The sequence below is a fragment of the Apiospora marii genome (assembly GCF_038362585.1).
Source record: "Apiospora marii strain CBS 49790 chromosome Unknown utg000002l_segment0_segment0, whole genome shotgun sequence".
Classification (NCBI taxonomy): domain Eukaryota; kingdom Fungi; phylum Ascomycota; class Sordariomycetes; order Amphisphaeriales; family Apiosporaceae; genus Apiospora; species Apiospora marii.
In genome coordinates this window covers 889,277-904,991 of record NW_027117373.1, presented here as the reverse complement: position 1 = coordinate 904,991, position 15,715 = coordinate 889,277, and the positions used below count along the sequence as shown (strand labels likewise).

Sequence of the window (15,715 nt, the reverse complement as noted above, 5' to 3'; positions counted from 1 at the left end):
GCTCCTTTATATGATAGCTAGTCGAGCCGCAAACTCGGGTCCTGCCTTAACCAAGAGTCAATTGGACCTGCCGACTTTTCTTTGTCGGGACTTCTGGAAGGTTCAAGAGAAGAAGTCAAAAAAGACGGTCGTTCAAGCTCAAGCCGTACTCCTTCTGCTACAACGAGCCGCTGCCTGCGAGTGAGACATCCGGAGGTCGTACACACCAGAGCATAAGAACCACAAATTCCCAGCACAATGGTCCATTATCGTGATGCCAGCCTGCGCCGGTCAGGATCCCGAACAAGCGTCGCCGCCTCCGACGTGAGCTATCACAGCTTTCAACAACTCGGGCAGTTCGAGCCGGCCAGCCCCAAGAACACAGCAGTTCAGACCAAGCCGCCCTCGACATGGAAGAACGTCCCGTTTTCACCCATGCCCATGCGACGACAGGATTCAGGCTATGAGTCGATCCCGTCCGGGTCCAAGTCGGGCGGGTCCCAGGTCTCTAGCCGCCGCACCTCCATGACATCTTCTTCAACTTCTTCTTCCTCTCACCACGCGAGGCCGGGCACGCGACCTTCCATTCACCGGGCAACTCGCTCCACCCCTGCCTCGCGCACGGGGTACACGAGTGGATACGGCCTGTGCCGGCCCAGTTCGCAACAGCAATCCGTCTCGTACTACCATTTCCCCGACCCGGACGACGAAGAAGAAGAAGAAGCCGACCACGTCGATGAGGAAGATGACGACGACGACGACGAGATGACCGGGACCGTCTACCCGCCGCCGCCGCAGACGACGCACTACTGGACCAGCGACCACACGCGGCGGCTCGAGTACGCGGCCATCGACGCCGCGAGCCAGGGCGTCAAGGGCTGGATGCTGCGGCACGTCGTGCCGGACTGCTTCATCCCCAAGGAGAACCGGCGGCTGCGCTTCGACGACGACTCGGGCAGCGTGCGCCGGTACCGCCTCGACCTCGACGACGACGTGCCGGAGAAGGAGGGCGGGGGCGGGCGCAAGCTGGGGTGGCTGTTTGGGCGCGCGTGAAACCAAACCAAACCAAAGAAGCACACCCACCTTACAACCTTCCATCATCTAAATGACGATATAACGACAACGACAATAGAGCGAACACACAGCAAGCGACATACACTACTTACTTCCTTACTTCCTTACTCGCATGCATGGAGAGAAGAAGAGCGAGACCTGCCCGAGAAGCGTCGGCGCGCGCGCGAGAGAGAGACGACATGATTGCGTTGCATATATTGCGTTGCGAATTTTTCCCTTTTGACATTTTCGAATTGTGTTTTTGGCATTTCCGCATGGACATAAGGCGTTGTTATACCCACCCCGTTTGTTTATACTGCATATGGGAGATTGAACGGATTTTTTTGCTGGGACAGCAAAAGGGGGAGAGAAACCGGGAGACTATGTATGGGCATTTTTGGATTTTTGAAATTTTTGGGGGGCATAGCGGCCGGGGGCAGGCAGGCAAGGGGGGCATTCACAAAACTCTAGGGGGTGAAAGGCCACATCGCAACTTCGTTTTTCAGTATATCGCTTTTTTGGTTGTAATCGTTAGGAAGCAGAGCAGAGGGACAGGGGGAGGGAGGAGATTGGCAATACCATTAGAGTGGTGGAAGTCGCGTCGCTTAGCACGTCTATTAATTGATTACTCCGTACATCTTGAGCATTTTCAGCAGAAATTCCCGTTGCGCGATGAGGTCATGGTGTGGGATTCGATGGTGGTATCCAGTGGCCGCAGCAGCAGTTCAGGGCGAACGATGGGTTTGGTGGTAGCGGCCCCTCACGTTGTCCACTGTCGGCAAACCCCTGTCCAAAATTTCGAAGTAGCGCTCTGCAGCCACGAGGCGCGGGTACATAGCTCCGGACTCTCTTGTCACGGGCGGACAGCCGGAAGAATCAATCTCGACTCGTACAGATGATAAAAATAAAATTCTTCGTCCGAATATACTTTTAGAGAATATCGAAGACTAAGCACTCAAGAGAGGACTCTTTCAGACTGGAGAATGAAGTAAGTGATGGCTCGAAAAAAGGCAAAAAAAGAAACTCTATGAGCTCGTGCCCTGGATCGAACAGGGGTTGCCAGAATGGTGATGAAGAATCAGAATCTGGAGTGATAGCCACTACACTACACAAGCTAGTATTGCTTGTTGAAAATCAGCTGCATTATTACAGTATATACCTGCAAACACTTTGCTCACTCACTCTCGCAGCATCTGTCAAAACATTATGGCAAAACCCAACTTTTCTTTATATTACTATCCCAATAATCCTAATTCATTTCCCATTCCTCTGTTCGTCACATACTTGTATCCAAAGTGCATGCATTATGTAGCATGGGCATTAGGCGAAGCACGAGAAGCAAGCACAGTCCATCCAGTCGGAGTTCTACGTTAGCGTACTCCGTACCGCCTTGCAAAAGCTCACTTACTTCTCTCCTGCACACATACTTAAGCAAGCACTTACTTACCCAACTCGCAGCACTTACACATAGGGAAACAGCAGCCGCCACCCCGCGTGAAAAGCCTCCATGTACGCATCCATTTGCTCCCCGTCAATCTTCCACTCGGCGGGCCACTCGGCCTCCTCCGCCGACGCGGTCCACCACGGGTCGGGCGCGATGACCGCAGCCTGCCGCAGGTTGACGTCCATGAACTCGTGGTCGTTCGGGTGCATCTGAGCGAAGCGCTGCATCTGCCGCGCCCGCAGCCGCGCGAGCGGGGTGAGCCGCTCGATGTTGTAGAGCAAGCGGCGCTCCGGGGGCGTGACGACGGCGACCGCGTAGTCCGGGCGGGCCCGGTTCGCCCACTGGAGCCGCATCTGGGCCTCGTAAGCGCCGCGGCCGTGCTGCTCGTCGTACCGCTGCGCCAGCACGCTGCGCAGGCGGGGGGAAATGGGGGCGCCGTCCGGGTCGAAGAGCGGGGACGACTGCGCGGGCGTGGGCATGGGCGGGAGGTGGGCGGTGCAGGGGATTCTGATGGACGAGGGGCTGTGGACGAGGTAGTGCTGCTGGCCGGGGATGAAGGGGTCGGCTTGGAAGCGGTACGGCTTCACCTCGCAGTTGGACCAGTGCGTGAGCTCCTCGCCGCCGCCGCTGCCGACCAGCCAGCGCAGGCAGTGGAAGTGGGACACCACGGCGATGATCTCGTCGTCGCCGAGCGCGTCGGCGACCCGGAAGAGCGACTCGCGCGCCCGCGCCATGCGGGCGCTCCAGGCGGACCTGGTGTCGCGGAAGCGGCTTTTGGGCCCGCGGTCCATGTACTCGTTCGAGGACAGGTTGGCGACCGAGATCTCGTTCCCAAACATCTCCAAGAGCTCGTATTGGTGGCTGGGGATGTTGCATGTATCTGGCGGCTCGGGTGTGCACTCCATCAGGTCCGGGTCCAGGGAGATGCGCTTACCTTGGGCGACAGGGCCGGCGAAGCAGAGCCTGGCCGTCAGGATGGTCCGCTTCGACGGCGAGGCGAAGATCGCCGCGACCTTACCTTCCATCTTCTGGCCATGGGTCTCGTAGAAGTTCCGAGCCTGGATCTCTCCGAGGTCGGTCAAGACCGGGTCAGGAAGGTCCCAGTCCTTTAGGGCGTTATGGAGCCCTTCGGCGTGTCGCACTAACCAGAGCGTGGCAGGCATCGTGTCGGTGTTGTTGAGTAAGTCTTTGGGTTTCGTAGGTGGGTGAGTAAGGTTCCTCTCCTTGGCGTAGGGGCGAGCGAGTGTTCTTCTCATCGTCCTACTTCTCCTCCTCCTAATATACCCAAGAGTCCGCGATAACAAGCGCATTGTTACCATGGTTCTGCGATGGGAATGTTATGTGCCGTCTTGCTCACACAACAGTATTGTTCAGCTGGGAGACAAAGCCAGTCAATCTTTCGGCAGTCCGCGCCACATGCCCTCTTTGTTCGTACTTGACTTTTGTTACTGGGGACGCTTATTTGCCTGAGAACCCCGTCTTCAGGAACCAACGTGCGTTGTTGGAGACTACATCTATTCGCGGCCTCCCTCCCTCGGAGGCGGTGGTTTCCAGGCCGGCCAAGCTCATGTTGCGTAGCCTGGCTGTCTTCAGGACTGTCGGGTAGGCGGCAAGGCCAAATGGAAGCCAATCTACCTAGAGCCAACAGCTTCTCAAGACCATACCAGAATGTCTGTGAGTTATGTCCGAGGACATGGTTCCTCCCCCCCCCGTCGCACTGAAACTTGTAACAGTACGTGCTTGCCGTCCTAGAGCATAGGCGGCTTAGGACGAAAGCCATGTCACCTGGAGAAGAAGATGAAGCTGGGCCTCACATATGCCCAGAGGATGGACTGGAGGGACGGGGAGAACCATATGTCAACTTTTCCAGCGGCAGGTTGAGTGACTACAACAATACCGTAGCTCGTGTCCCCAACTAAAAGCTCTCACGAGCAAGTCGCAGCGGCGGGAACAAGGCAAGAGTGCCAGGCACGTGGTATTGATATCTCGTTCGTGGAGGAGAAGAAGCATCATGCCTCCATTCAATGCCTTCGTTTGTTGGTGTTGTGGGATTAGTCCGGTTGTCCCTGACTCGTATTGCGGCCAGAAGAACTGCATGGTCGGTACACTCGAAACAAGCTAGGTAGACGATAAAGAGGCCGCGATCAGAAGTAACGAAGATCGAATTGCTTGCCGTATGTGAAAATTGAGGATGATCCCAGGGTTGGGAAGCGATGACATGACTTGTAAGTGGCGAGTGGCAGGCAATTGAACGACAGCGCTGATACCGCAGGTGGAGGGGCCTGCTCAAGATGGTGCATCGGTCGGCCTTGGCAGCGGACGTCAGGCACGGCACTTGGCTGCTTAATAAACGGCAGCTGGGATGCAGTTCTTTGTTTCGCATAAATAATTGACTTCTCAATCCTGATCTCTATATTTGGTATGTTTCCTGAACTTTCTTCGCTTGGCAGTATGAGTCTGAAACAGATCGCATGACGCACCTGATCTGCCGGTAGACCAGAGTCTCCCTGCCATCGGACCCGGGAATTGACGAAAGTTTCTCCAGCTAGAGTGCGAAAGTCATGGATCAACTCATGAGCCCTATGGCAATAGCGAACATGCTAAGAGGTGTCATTCTGTCATCGCCGAACGCGAGTAGGGACGAACCATTGAGTGAACCAGGGTAGCTAGCCCGCGCGACGCCTCATAATACTCAACCGGACCCCCTTTTTCAATATCGCGAGCGCATCCATATGCCGGAAACCACGATGTCGACTTCGACCGGCATGGCTCATCGGCCGCACCGCCGGATAAGTGCGACCGTATCTATATATAAGGCCGACCACGCGCTCGACGAAGAACTCTTATTCCTCCACATCCTCAGCCAAGGACAGCCAACCAACTCATTCGTTTCACAGGGCAGCAACAAGCTACCCGCCAATACTCTCTTTCACGACTGATCACCAGACCGGTCGAACATAGCTTGCCTTGGTTATAAGCCACTCAAGCACGCCCAAAACAACATCCTTTCTCGCCGCCTTCATCTGCACCCTCACCACCGCCAATCCACCTGCTAAGATGCAGAAGAACCTCCACCTGCTCGCCCTCGCGGTCCTCCCGACCCTGTCGGCGGCGCACTACCTCTTCCCGTCCTTCATCCTCAACGGCGAGGTCACCAAGGAGTTCGAGTACGTGCGCGAGCACGACAACGGCTTCCAGCCGTCGTGGGACGACGGCGCCATCCTCAACAGCACCAACCTCCGCTGCAACAAGGGCGCCGAGAACCACATGGCCAAGACCAAGGCGGCCAAGGTCGTCGCCGGCCAGGACACGGTCGGCTTCCAGACCAACCTCGCGACCAAGATCTACCACCCGGGGCCCGTCACCGTAAGTGCTCTCTCCCTCTCCATTTCTCTGTCTCTCTCTGTATGTGCATTAACGACTGACTCTCATTGCCCCTTCCCAGGTCCACATGTCGCTGGCCCCCGGCGGCGACGTCAGCAAGTACAAGGGCGACGGCGACTGGTTCAAGGTCTATCAGCTCGGGACCAAGGACCCCTGGGACGGCACGGACCAGGGTTGGCTGACGCGGGACCGGAGCCAGTTCACCTTCAAGCTGCCGGCCGAGATCTCCAAGGGCCAGTACCTGATGCGCATCGAGCAGATGGCGGTGCACCCGCCCTACAAGGCCAAGCAGTTCTTCATGCAGGTATGTGTCCAAACCCATCTACCCCTACACTCGTACATGACTGACTTTTCCCCAGTGCGCCCACGTCGATGTCCAAAGCTCGTACACCGGGCCGGCCCCGAGCGACACCATCAAGCTGCCCGGCGGCTACTCCATCAATGACCCGGCGATCCAGCTGGACAGCTGGGCCCACCCCAAGTTTGCCCCCATGCCCAAGCCCGACAAGATGTGGCCCAACAACAACAACTTCAACAAGATCCTCTAGATCAGGAGGAAGAAGGAGATTTTGCTGACAGACCTTATCGGACGAGACGAGTTGGATACCAGGGCTACGGAGGCTGTTTCTTGTACATACATTCAGGACCGGTAGAATGCACATTATACGCGAGCAGGCATTATTCCCATGATGCCTTTGAGTAAAGCAGTAATATGCCATGGTTCGTTGGTTTCCACGACTACGCAGTCGTGCTCATAAAGAGACCACATGATATGAGTTCCCAATCTTGCGGGAGAGGGCGTTCGTCAAGAGAGCAAGGGCATCGGGCGTGCTTGGAAAGAAAAAGTTGGTTCTGGCTTGAGAGACATATCATGATATACCGACTGACCTATCAGTTGACCGTCGGCTACTAGCTCAGCGCGTATGCCGCGGCTTTTGGCTCAGCGGTATATGCTACAGAAAAGACCAAGGACGTTGGGCATACTTGACAAGAGCAAGGGCATCATCACCATAGACGACGCTGGTCTTGTGGGAGAGGGCGGGCGGGTTGGCCAGAGCAAATAAATACTTTTCTTTTTCTTTTATTCTGGTTCCTGGTTCTTAGCTAAAGCTAGCAAAAACAAAAGACGTACAGAGAGCAGGACACCCTTAAGTATATGAACTTGAAATAGGGGCATTAAACCCCATGACCCCGAAACCCCCAGGGAACGTACCAGCAGATGCGATTCGTCTGATGGGTCGAAAAAACTCTTATTGCCAGCCTCCAGCTAGATAGAGCGTCATCACCTTTGCGGACATTGACTCCCATAAAAAGATGGGATACGAGACCAAACAATCATTTCCAGTAGCATAATAGGTTCCAGGTATGTCAAACCGACGACAGAATCAAAATGGGACAAGGAAAAGAATAGACTAAAGCTTATCAACATATTCATATTAGTACGTAGTCAGAATTTAGTTAGGCCAAGTCGAATCAGTCAGTTCAGCCAACTATGTCGCTGTGAAAGTAATAGCATAAACCATCACGTCCATGGATCAACGGGCACATAGTTTAGTTCGGACAGAACATATTCAAGTTTACCAATGTATCTATATTAACGCCTAATCCCTTTTCAATGCATGAATCATGAACGTCGAGTGGGAGAAGACGGGCTTGCTCTTGCTCATGGTCTTCTCTCCTTGGCCCCCTCACGGACCCAGACACGGGAGTCGAAGCTTTGGCCCACCTAGGCCGTGGGAACGTACGTGGAAATGAAAGGCCTAGATCTGTTTGGAAGTGTTGAACTCCCTCAGAACCTCGGTCACGCACCTAGGCATGGTATTCTCGCTCTCACGGATACATATACGGAGGTCGAACATTTTCTTATCGGGGAGTCAGCGCCATCGCGGATTTCATCACGTGTGCAAGAGTAGTATAAGTTGTGTCATCGTGGTGGTATTATCACCTCAATCTAGGTATCTATTTAACGCCTAATCCCTTTTTTCCATGCATTAATCATAATAAACACCGCTTAGATCTGGTTGGCAGTGTTGAAGTCCTGGAGGGCCACGGCCACGCGCTGAGACATGGTCTTCTCACCCTCACGGACCCAGACACGAGGGTCGAAGAACTTCTTGTTGGGCTTGTCAGCGCCATCGGGGTTGCCGACCATGGTCATTACGTAGTCCTTCTTGTTGAGGACGTAGTCGCGGATACCGGCCAGGTAAGCGTACTGCATGTCGGTGTCCATGTTGACCTTGACGACACCGTGGCTGATGGCGGTGAGGTAGTCAGCCTTCTCGGAGCCGGAGCCACCGTGGAAGACGAAGAAGACGGGCTTATCGGAGTCGGCCTTCTTCTCGAGCTTCTCAACGACGTACTTCTGGTGCTTGCCGAGGAGCTCGGGCTGCAGCTTGACGTTGCCAGGCTTGTAGACACCGTGGACGTTACCGAAGCCAGCGGCAATGGAGAAGTAGGGGGAGACGGGCTCGAGGGTCTTGTAGATGTTCCAGATGTCCTCGGGCTGGGTGTAGAGGGAGTTGTTGTCAACATCCTCGTTGTTGACACCATCCTCCTCACCACCGGTGATACCAATCTCCATCTCGAGCCACTGCTTCATGGGAGCGGCACGGGCCAGGTACTTGGCGGTGGTCTCGACGTTCCAGTCGACGGGCTCCTCGGACAGATCGATCATGTGGGAAGAGAACAGGGGCTCGCCGGTCTCCTTGAAGAACTTCTCGTCGGCGTCGAGCATGCCGTCCAACCAGGGCAGCAGCTTCTTGGCGCAGTGGTCGGTGTGGAGAACGACCTGTGACATCACTGTTAGCTATGCGTGTTCCCCAATCGCAGAGGAGAAGACCGGATGGAACTTACGGGAATGCCGTAGGCGGGGGCAATGGCGCGGATGTAGTGGGCAGCGGCAATGGAACCCTGGATGGAGGCGAACTGGTCCTTGTTGTCGACACCCTTACCGGCGAAGTAAGCGGCACCACCGTTCGAGACCTGCAGGACGATGGGGGACTTGGCATCGCGGGCAGCCTCGAGGGAAGCTACCACGGTGGAAGAGGATGTGCAGTTGATGGCCGGGATGGCATACTTGTTCTCGCGGGCGTGCTTGAACAGAGCCAGGACGTCATCACCGTAGATGACACCGGTCTTGCGCGAGAGGACAGCTTGAGCACCCATTTTGTAGATTGTGTATGTAGTGTTGTTGGTTGTGGGAGAGTTGAGGATTATGGAGAGATGGGAAGAAATATCGAAGAGGGAAGAGAAGTTCAGAGGAAAGTGGCAGAGGTAGTAGCTGGCCTTTATGATTTTAGGTTTTGGGAAGGAGGGGTTGACTTTGGGGCCAATCGAGGCAGGTACAGCAGAGTTGTGCTCTTTCCATGAAACGAGGCCGACAAAACCAAACGCAGACACGCAGAGACTCGAATGGAAGCTAATGAGGGAAAAGGAGGGGCTCGTCGTCATATCGATAGCTGGTTTTCCCACCTCAGCTCCTCTGTAGCTCCAAGGGCTCCTCCGTAACATCCCAGCCAACTCTTACCTACTCATCCGGAGCCACCAAACCACCCCACCATATTCGGGCCTCCTTGTCTTCAATTGCTTGGTACTAAGGTCCTGGCTCCTGGACATCGAACAAGTCGGTCGCCAGCGTATTAGGCCGATCTCACTTGGAGACAAACGGACAGACCAGAACAGGCAGCTACTGCTGCCAAACGGTACCTACCTACTGCACTGCCTATCCATTCAATTTGACACGGCGATGTCATAGATGGAGAATTTCTCAGTTTGCTCGGGGTACATGCACTCGGCAACTTCTCTCTGGATATACTCTACCTAAGGAGAATATATCCCGAAAAATCCAAATGCAAATTGAGTTATACCGCTGATTGGCATTTGCATTGATGTGCTCCCATTGGTACAGCAGACCGACGAGCGGTTTATTCTCGCAGGGGGGTGTGCATCGTACCGGCATCGATGGAGGGGTCCTAGGTGGGAGCCACCCTGACGCTACACGCTACTTCCTTCAAATGAGACTCTTGACTGCAACTTGCGGCCTGCCGACCTGCGGTACATTACATGATGCATCAATTCAATGGATGGCTGGTAACAGGTCCCGGGCAGGTACAGCTGTTTGTGCAGGTTACATCAGAGCTATCTTTGGGCTTTCCAATTATGATTTGTCCCTGCCAGGGCCCAGGACCCCTCCTGCTGAACCTTGTGTCTGCATGGTACAGTAAGAAAGGGAAGTCGGCCCCAGCGAATCGTCAAGCCTCGTGAAGTGGCTTACTTGGCAACTATGCTACCTTTGTGATTGGGCTTTCCCACAGTGTACGAGTGTCCGGTCCGGTATATGCAAGTGTTGAGAGAGTCGAGCAAGAGCATTGAACAACGTGCTTCATGTGTTGTTGTGTGTCCCACCAAAGTTGAAGAAGGCCCGGACTTGTGTTGCCCGGCTCCTTTTTGTCTTGAGTGACAGGATGGCGGGGTACGTAGTACGTCAATGCAAAAAAATCCAATGCCAAAACGACCATGCCTAACACCAACGAAGCAAGTACCTACCAACCTACCTACGTTGAGAAATGCGCGACTTACATCAACACGTTCAAGGGGACGACTCGAGTCAGCCGATTACGGCGAACCGGTGAGGCAATTACTTCTACTCTATGGTTACACGGAGAAGCTTTCAGACGCCCATAGATGCCTCATATCCGAGAAAAAATTTCGAAATATTACCGAGTTGAAGGCCAGTCGGTATTATTCTGGCCAGGTAAAAGGACCTATTCTCACAGCTCTCGTACGGTTCTGGGTTGTTTTTGAGCGGCTTGGAGGGGTAAAAGAGGAAATGCCATCGGGCGAGGCGTGGGGTCGGTCAGTCGTCATAGCGGCCCTTCTTTTTTTTACTTAGGGAGCTTTTCGGGTTTGGAACGCTGGAGGAAGTAGACACAAGCCATCCCGGCACTACCCCTGCCCGACCTGCGCTTCTCCCACTCCCTTCTCTCGTTTAGCTAATGCTGACAGGGAATTCTAGACGCTCCATGCCGTGGACCCCCCGCCGAGATTTCTGCTGGTCGCTGGGCCGAACATGCTGTTTCTCGGCAATGCCCTGACAGACCTGAGCCCACGGAAACACGCGCGAGGTGCCTGCCCACCGTACCACCATGACATGATCAACTGGCTATTACAAGCAATTGAGCCCATCGTCGATCCAGATCCAGCCTCCCAGCGTCCCATCTTCAGCTAGCAGCCTTATCAGCCACAGGCACTTGCATGCAACACAGTTCACCGTGCAGATAGCTGCCCTTTTCGCTTTTCGATGTACAGATGTATGTAATCACTGTGGGCTGGGTACCCAGACTAGTTGCAGTTTTGCTCCAGTCGGACATTGGCGATAGCGTCACCGATGGGCCAGCTATAGCTTGCCACGGCAACCCGATTTGCTGGCGCTCCTTTGCCTCCTTCTACACGCCTCGCGCTGCTTCCGTCACTGTGAAAAGTGTGTGCTCTCTTTTTCCCTTTCGTAGCCCAAGAGAAGAGCCGTTCAATCCCGGGATGCTAAACGTAATGTCTCCAACCACAAACCTCATCAGGATAGCCGGTGTCCCGACATAACCTCGGACAATCCTCCGGCTGGTGGGGTAAAGTCGCGACGTGTCCCGAAAGCAATCAACTACGGCTATTTGGTTTTCGTGTTGGGGTTCATTCGGCAACCGGGAACCGATATCACGATTGGAGTATATGGCATGGTGATGCAAATGCAAATGGTGTGTTGGTATAGTATGGACATTGGGCTTCTGTCTAATGCCTCTCCGAGTTCCAGAGCCGGGTTTGTGTATGTATGTACGGGATGTGATGCTGCTCTAGTCTAAAACGCCAGCCGCCGCACCGCTCAGGTGGTGTAGAAATAATATGCACAGTATCCTAACCACGCTGTGGGAAGTAATGTTTTCCTAACCCCTGACAGAAAATGCTGATCTCTCGCGAACGCCAAATGTGTGTGTGTGTGCCATGGTGATGTGAAACCCTTTCAAAGTATGTAGTTCAATAACAAGCCGCCGCTGAGTGAGACCTTGGGCAGCGCTATGTATGCGCCTCCCCTCGCGAACGGAAAGGGGCCTCAGGACAACGACTCCTCAAAAAGGCCACCACTACTTCCGCTTGTCTGCCGACTCCTAGCGCCGCCTTCAGCTGCCAATAAGCCTGCCTCCATCTCATCTAATAAAGAGAGCCCGGCCATGTCCGGAGGGTAGCCCAAGATCGCCTCATCCCAGAACCGGCGCGCCCACCGCTTGATCTTAGCCCACGTATATGAGCAGCCCTTTCGAATATGCCACGAGACGCGCCTCAGCCTTTTTCGCATCCGTGACGGACAGGGTAACACGTTAATGTCGTTGAACTTCCCGTTCAGACTGTTCCGAAGACGGCCCTTGATTCGTCGCTCAACAGAACCATCCTAGGGCTCCGTAGGTGCCGGTGCCGGGCCGCCGCAGCCGCCCTCGCGCTCGAGCTCGTAGAACAAGAGGTAGACTTCTCTCTGCATGCCCAGCACGTCGCTCGTCTTGGCCTCCTTGATCTTCTCGTCGCTGATGCGCCACCAGCGCTCGGCCTGTTTGCGCCGCTTCCCCATCACGGACTTCGAGGTGGTGCTGGATTGCTGGGTCGCCGTCGGGGCGACGGTCGTGCTGGCAGCCGACTCGTTCGTCGCCCGCTTTCCGGCGGGGCTCCCAGTCCGGCTGTTGCGCGCGGACTGCGATATCCTGGAGAGTGTCGATTTGGCCGATGCGGCGACAGACTTGATGCTCATGGTATCGGAGTCGCGACGGCGCTTGCCAGAGGTGAGGGTGCGCTTCGCAGACTTTTGACTGCCAGAGCTGGGCGATGATCGCGGGGCCGGCTCTCCCGCTTCGCGAGGTAACGTTTCAACGGATGGATTTGAAGAACTTGTCCCTGATGTGGGGGATAGCAAGTCAGGGGTTGATGTGGTAGGACTTTCCCCCTCGGCCTTTTGGATAGCACGAATCTGCGGTGTTGCTATTTGCGGCGTAGTCATCGGGCTCGGCTGGGCCGATTTTGTGAAAGCGTGGGAGGGTTGGAAAGCATGTGGTGTCGAGAAGGGTGTGGCGACATTCTGTCTCCGGAAGGACTCGTAGTGGCCACTGTGATGACTGCCCTTGTGAGAGACTATACCGAGAAGTTTGTACTTCTTCTGGTTGAGAATTCCACCCATCCCCAGCTGTTCGGGGAAGGCGACCTTGGCCGAGTTCTTGGTGGACATGCTCGCATCATAGATTGACCGCGATAGATGAATGGCCATAATCTTGGGGAAGCTGGTGAGGCGTGTGTGTCTCGCAATCCTGCGCTGCGGGGCGTACTTTTTGTCCGGTAATACAACGTCTGCCGGTGGTGTTTCGGGGTCTGTGTCAATCGCGTGTTGCAACTTCTCGATTTGCGAACGCGTTTCTGTCTTGAAGCTCTCCGATGTAGATTTGGCCAACTCAGCTTCCAAAACCTCTTTGGCATGGACCAGGCGGCACTTTTCACATTTGAAGTCATCCACGTATTCCGTCTTGAACATCAGATCCAGACACGCGTTGAGCGTCGTCGAGCTCGTTTGTGGCACACTGAGAGTCAGCGAGCAGAATTCGCTTGTTGTCGGTTTCGGCTTGAAATGACATGTCTGGCATTCAATCTGACTCTCATACTTGCCCTCCAGGGGGAAACCCTCCTCTTCGTCATCTTCCACAGCAGTCTCGTCAGTCGCTGTGTCAGTGTGCTCGGGGGAGGTCGTCGAGGCCGTCGGCCGGTCTGAGGGCTCGCTGGGTTCGTCATCGCCGCCGACTGCGAGTCCCGCCAGTCGCTCTTCTACAGCCGAGCCATCTACAGGCGCCGCGCTGTTGTTGGTGACCGAACGTTCGAGTCCTCCGCTCTCCCGCGCAATGCGCCTTGCTGTTTTCCCAGCATGGTATTCGTCGCATAGCCTCTCGGCCACGACCTGGAGGAACTCTTGGGCATCCTGCTGCTGCCTGCTAATGCGCTGCTTGAATGCGACCTCGAGGACCTTGACGAAGCCGGTAGCCGAGATGGTCTTTTTGTAGATCGGTCGTTCGTTGAGCGCATCGAGGATTTCCTTCAGACCCTTGGTGACCAAGCCGATTTGTAGCCCCTCCGTCTTCCAATCGGGTATCGCGGTTTGCGCAGGGTCTTTAACGATCTGTCGGTATACCCAGGGCTCGTCGATATTCCGCCTGTGCGTTTCGCGAATGAGGTAGACACGGAGGTCGGTTAGGCCAGCCAGGGCCTGGAGCACGGAGTTGATGAAGCAATCGTTGGCTGGGTTCGTCAAGCCGACAACGCCCTTCTTCTTTGTGGTATTGGGCTCGTTGTCGATCAGGTAGGTCGGAGCAAAGACGTAGACCAGCGTGATGGCGGCGAGAGAGGCACCAGCAGCGTAGGTGGCTACCGTCAGTGGCTTTTCCGGCATGATGCCGGGGGGCTGTGAGAGCAAGCTCTCCTAGCTTGCTGCAGTTATCGCCCGTAGTCGGCAGTGCAAAGAATGGTAGTTGGACTCGGTTGACGAGAAGGAAAAGCACATCAGAAAGCGTCAATTCGGAATTTTCGAGCTCATTGCAACAGCACTTTCCCACGGTTGAAATTTTCCCAGAGATCCCAGCCAGGAATGTGGTGAGATGACGGTGGAGGAGACGGACCTCGGCGTTATGAGGTTCAGTGGACAAACAGGGGTTGCTGTTTACAAACAGAAATACTGGTGCTTCGGTGATAGCAGAGACAAGACAAGAGATTGAGTATTAGCGCTTCTCACAATGCAAACGAAGCAAGCAGGCAGTCCAATGTGGTTTATGGAACCGAATTACCCGTAGGAAATCTTCCGGCACAACGGCACAAGTATACGAATGGAATCAAGAGAAAAACCAGTAATTATAGGATGTTCATACATGCAGGCGAGTCGTGAACCGAGACCCCGAGAGCGGGAGAAGAACTGCTCTGAAATAGGGCAGCCCCTAGCAAGCCTAGCCGCCTAGCAGACAGACGGGTTGCCTGAAGCGCAATCAGCGAGCCAACGCTAATAAGATTGCCTACCACCTAACATGACTGGCCCTGGCATCCACGCTGTTTGTTCCTAACCTGCCTGCCTGCAATACTGTACGCACAGCAAGCAGCAAGCAGTAGCGCTCGACAGAGTCGACACACTCTCAACGAGAGTCATTTGCCAAATGGTGGCAGCTAGTGCACGTGGAATCTGCCAGCCCCACGAAATCCTTCCTTTTCCTTTTCTTTTTCTTCGGTCGGACAGGGGTCTCTCGCATTCTTATGTTCAACCCGAACGCGACCAGGAGATCGTGGGACGACCACCGAACATCCACCCACCTGCACCTTAGACCTGCACCCAAAGATCTCGGTCGCGTTTGGCGAGGTTGCATTGCATCGACGCCATGACACTGCACAATACCTTTCTCGCTATCGACCAACCTTGAGTCGCATGTCATTTTGAGGGGCTGGCATTCTCCGACTCGGGCGGGGTTACTGGTTCCTCGTGCTTCGTATTCTACTGGTGGTCGCAATCACTAATTCTTCGCTCGCCACACGAATTGCGGAAATATATGCACCTTAGGAGCGAGCCCTAGCAACACCATCGGCTCTGCACTAGCTCCCGCTCATCATTCCCATCTCGGCACCGGATTCTTCGTCAAGTATATATCTTCAAGCCGCCCTCTTACATACACTCGACGTTATGCCTCCAGCAAGCTCGTGACAGATGGGCCAGCGCGCGCTTCGTGTGGAGAATGCAAGTGCATCTCCCATCCATCAACACCTCGATCGTCCCCGCAAATCGTAACCCATCTCATCCCCGGC

The 15,715-nt window shown here is 54.8% G+C and overlaps 5 protein-coding genes across 5 annotated transcripts; 2 read left to right on the top strand and 3 right to left on the bottom strand.

The window, feature by feature from the left end:
- Positions 1–237: 237 nt before the first annotated feature.
- PG985_001979 (uncharacterized protein) lies at positions 238–1,032 on the top strand (the record flags this gene model as incomplete). The annotated part of the gene is made up of 1 exon (XM_066821748.1): positions 238–1,032. The coding sequence occupies one exon, from the start codon at positions 238–240 to the stop codon at positions 1,030–1,032; it is 795 nt and encodes a 264-aa protein (XP_066689180.1).
- Positions 1,033–2,493: 1,461 nt separating this feature from the next.
- On the bottom strand, positions 2,494–3,732 carry PG985_001978 (uncharacterized protein; the record flags this gene model as incomplete). The annotated part of the gene is made up of 1 exon (XM_066821747.1): positions 2,494–3,732. One exon carries the CDS (start codon positions 3,730–3,732, stop codon positions 2,494–2,496), a length of 1,239 nt encoding a protein of 412 aa, XP_066689179.1.
- A 1,801-nt stretch (positions 3,733–5,533) lies between these two features.
- PG985_001977 (uncharacterized protein) lies at positions 5,534–6,408 on the top strand (the record flags this gene model as incomplete). Its single annotated transcript, XM_066821746.1, has 3 exons — positions 5,534–5,842; positions 5,922–6,164; positions 6,220–6,408. 3 exons carry the CDS (start codon positions 5,534–5,536, stop codon positions 6,406–6,408), a joined length of 741 nt encoding a protein of 246 aa, XP_066689178.1.
- Positions 6,409–7,871: 1,463 nt separating this feature from the next.
- On the bottom strand, positions 7,872–9,025 carry PG985_001976 (fructose-bisphosphate aldolase class II; the record flags this gene model as incomplete). The annotated part of the gene is made up of 2 exons (XM_066821745.1): positions 7,872–8,648; positions 8,714–9,025. 2 exons carry the CDS (start codon positions 9,023–9,025, stop codon positions 7,872–7,874), a joined length of 1,089 nt encoding a protein of 362 aa, XP_066689177.1.
- Positions 9,026–12,296: 3,271 nt separating this feature from the next.
- On the bottom strand, positions 12,297–14,324 carry PG985_001975 (ubiquitin carboxyl-terminal hydrolase 16; the record flags this gene model as incomplete). Its single annotated transcript, XM_066821744.1, has 1 exon — positions 12,297–14,324. One exon carries the CDS (start codon positions 14,322–14,324, stop codon positions 12,297–12,299), a length of 2,028 nt encoding a protein of 675 aa, XP_066689176.1.
- Positions 14,325–15,715: the final 1,391 nt, after the last annotated feature.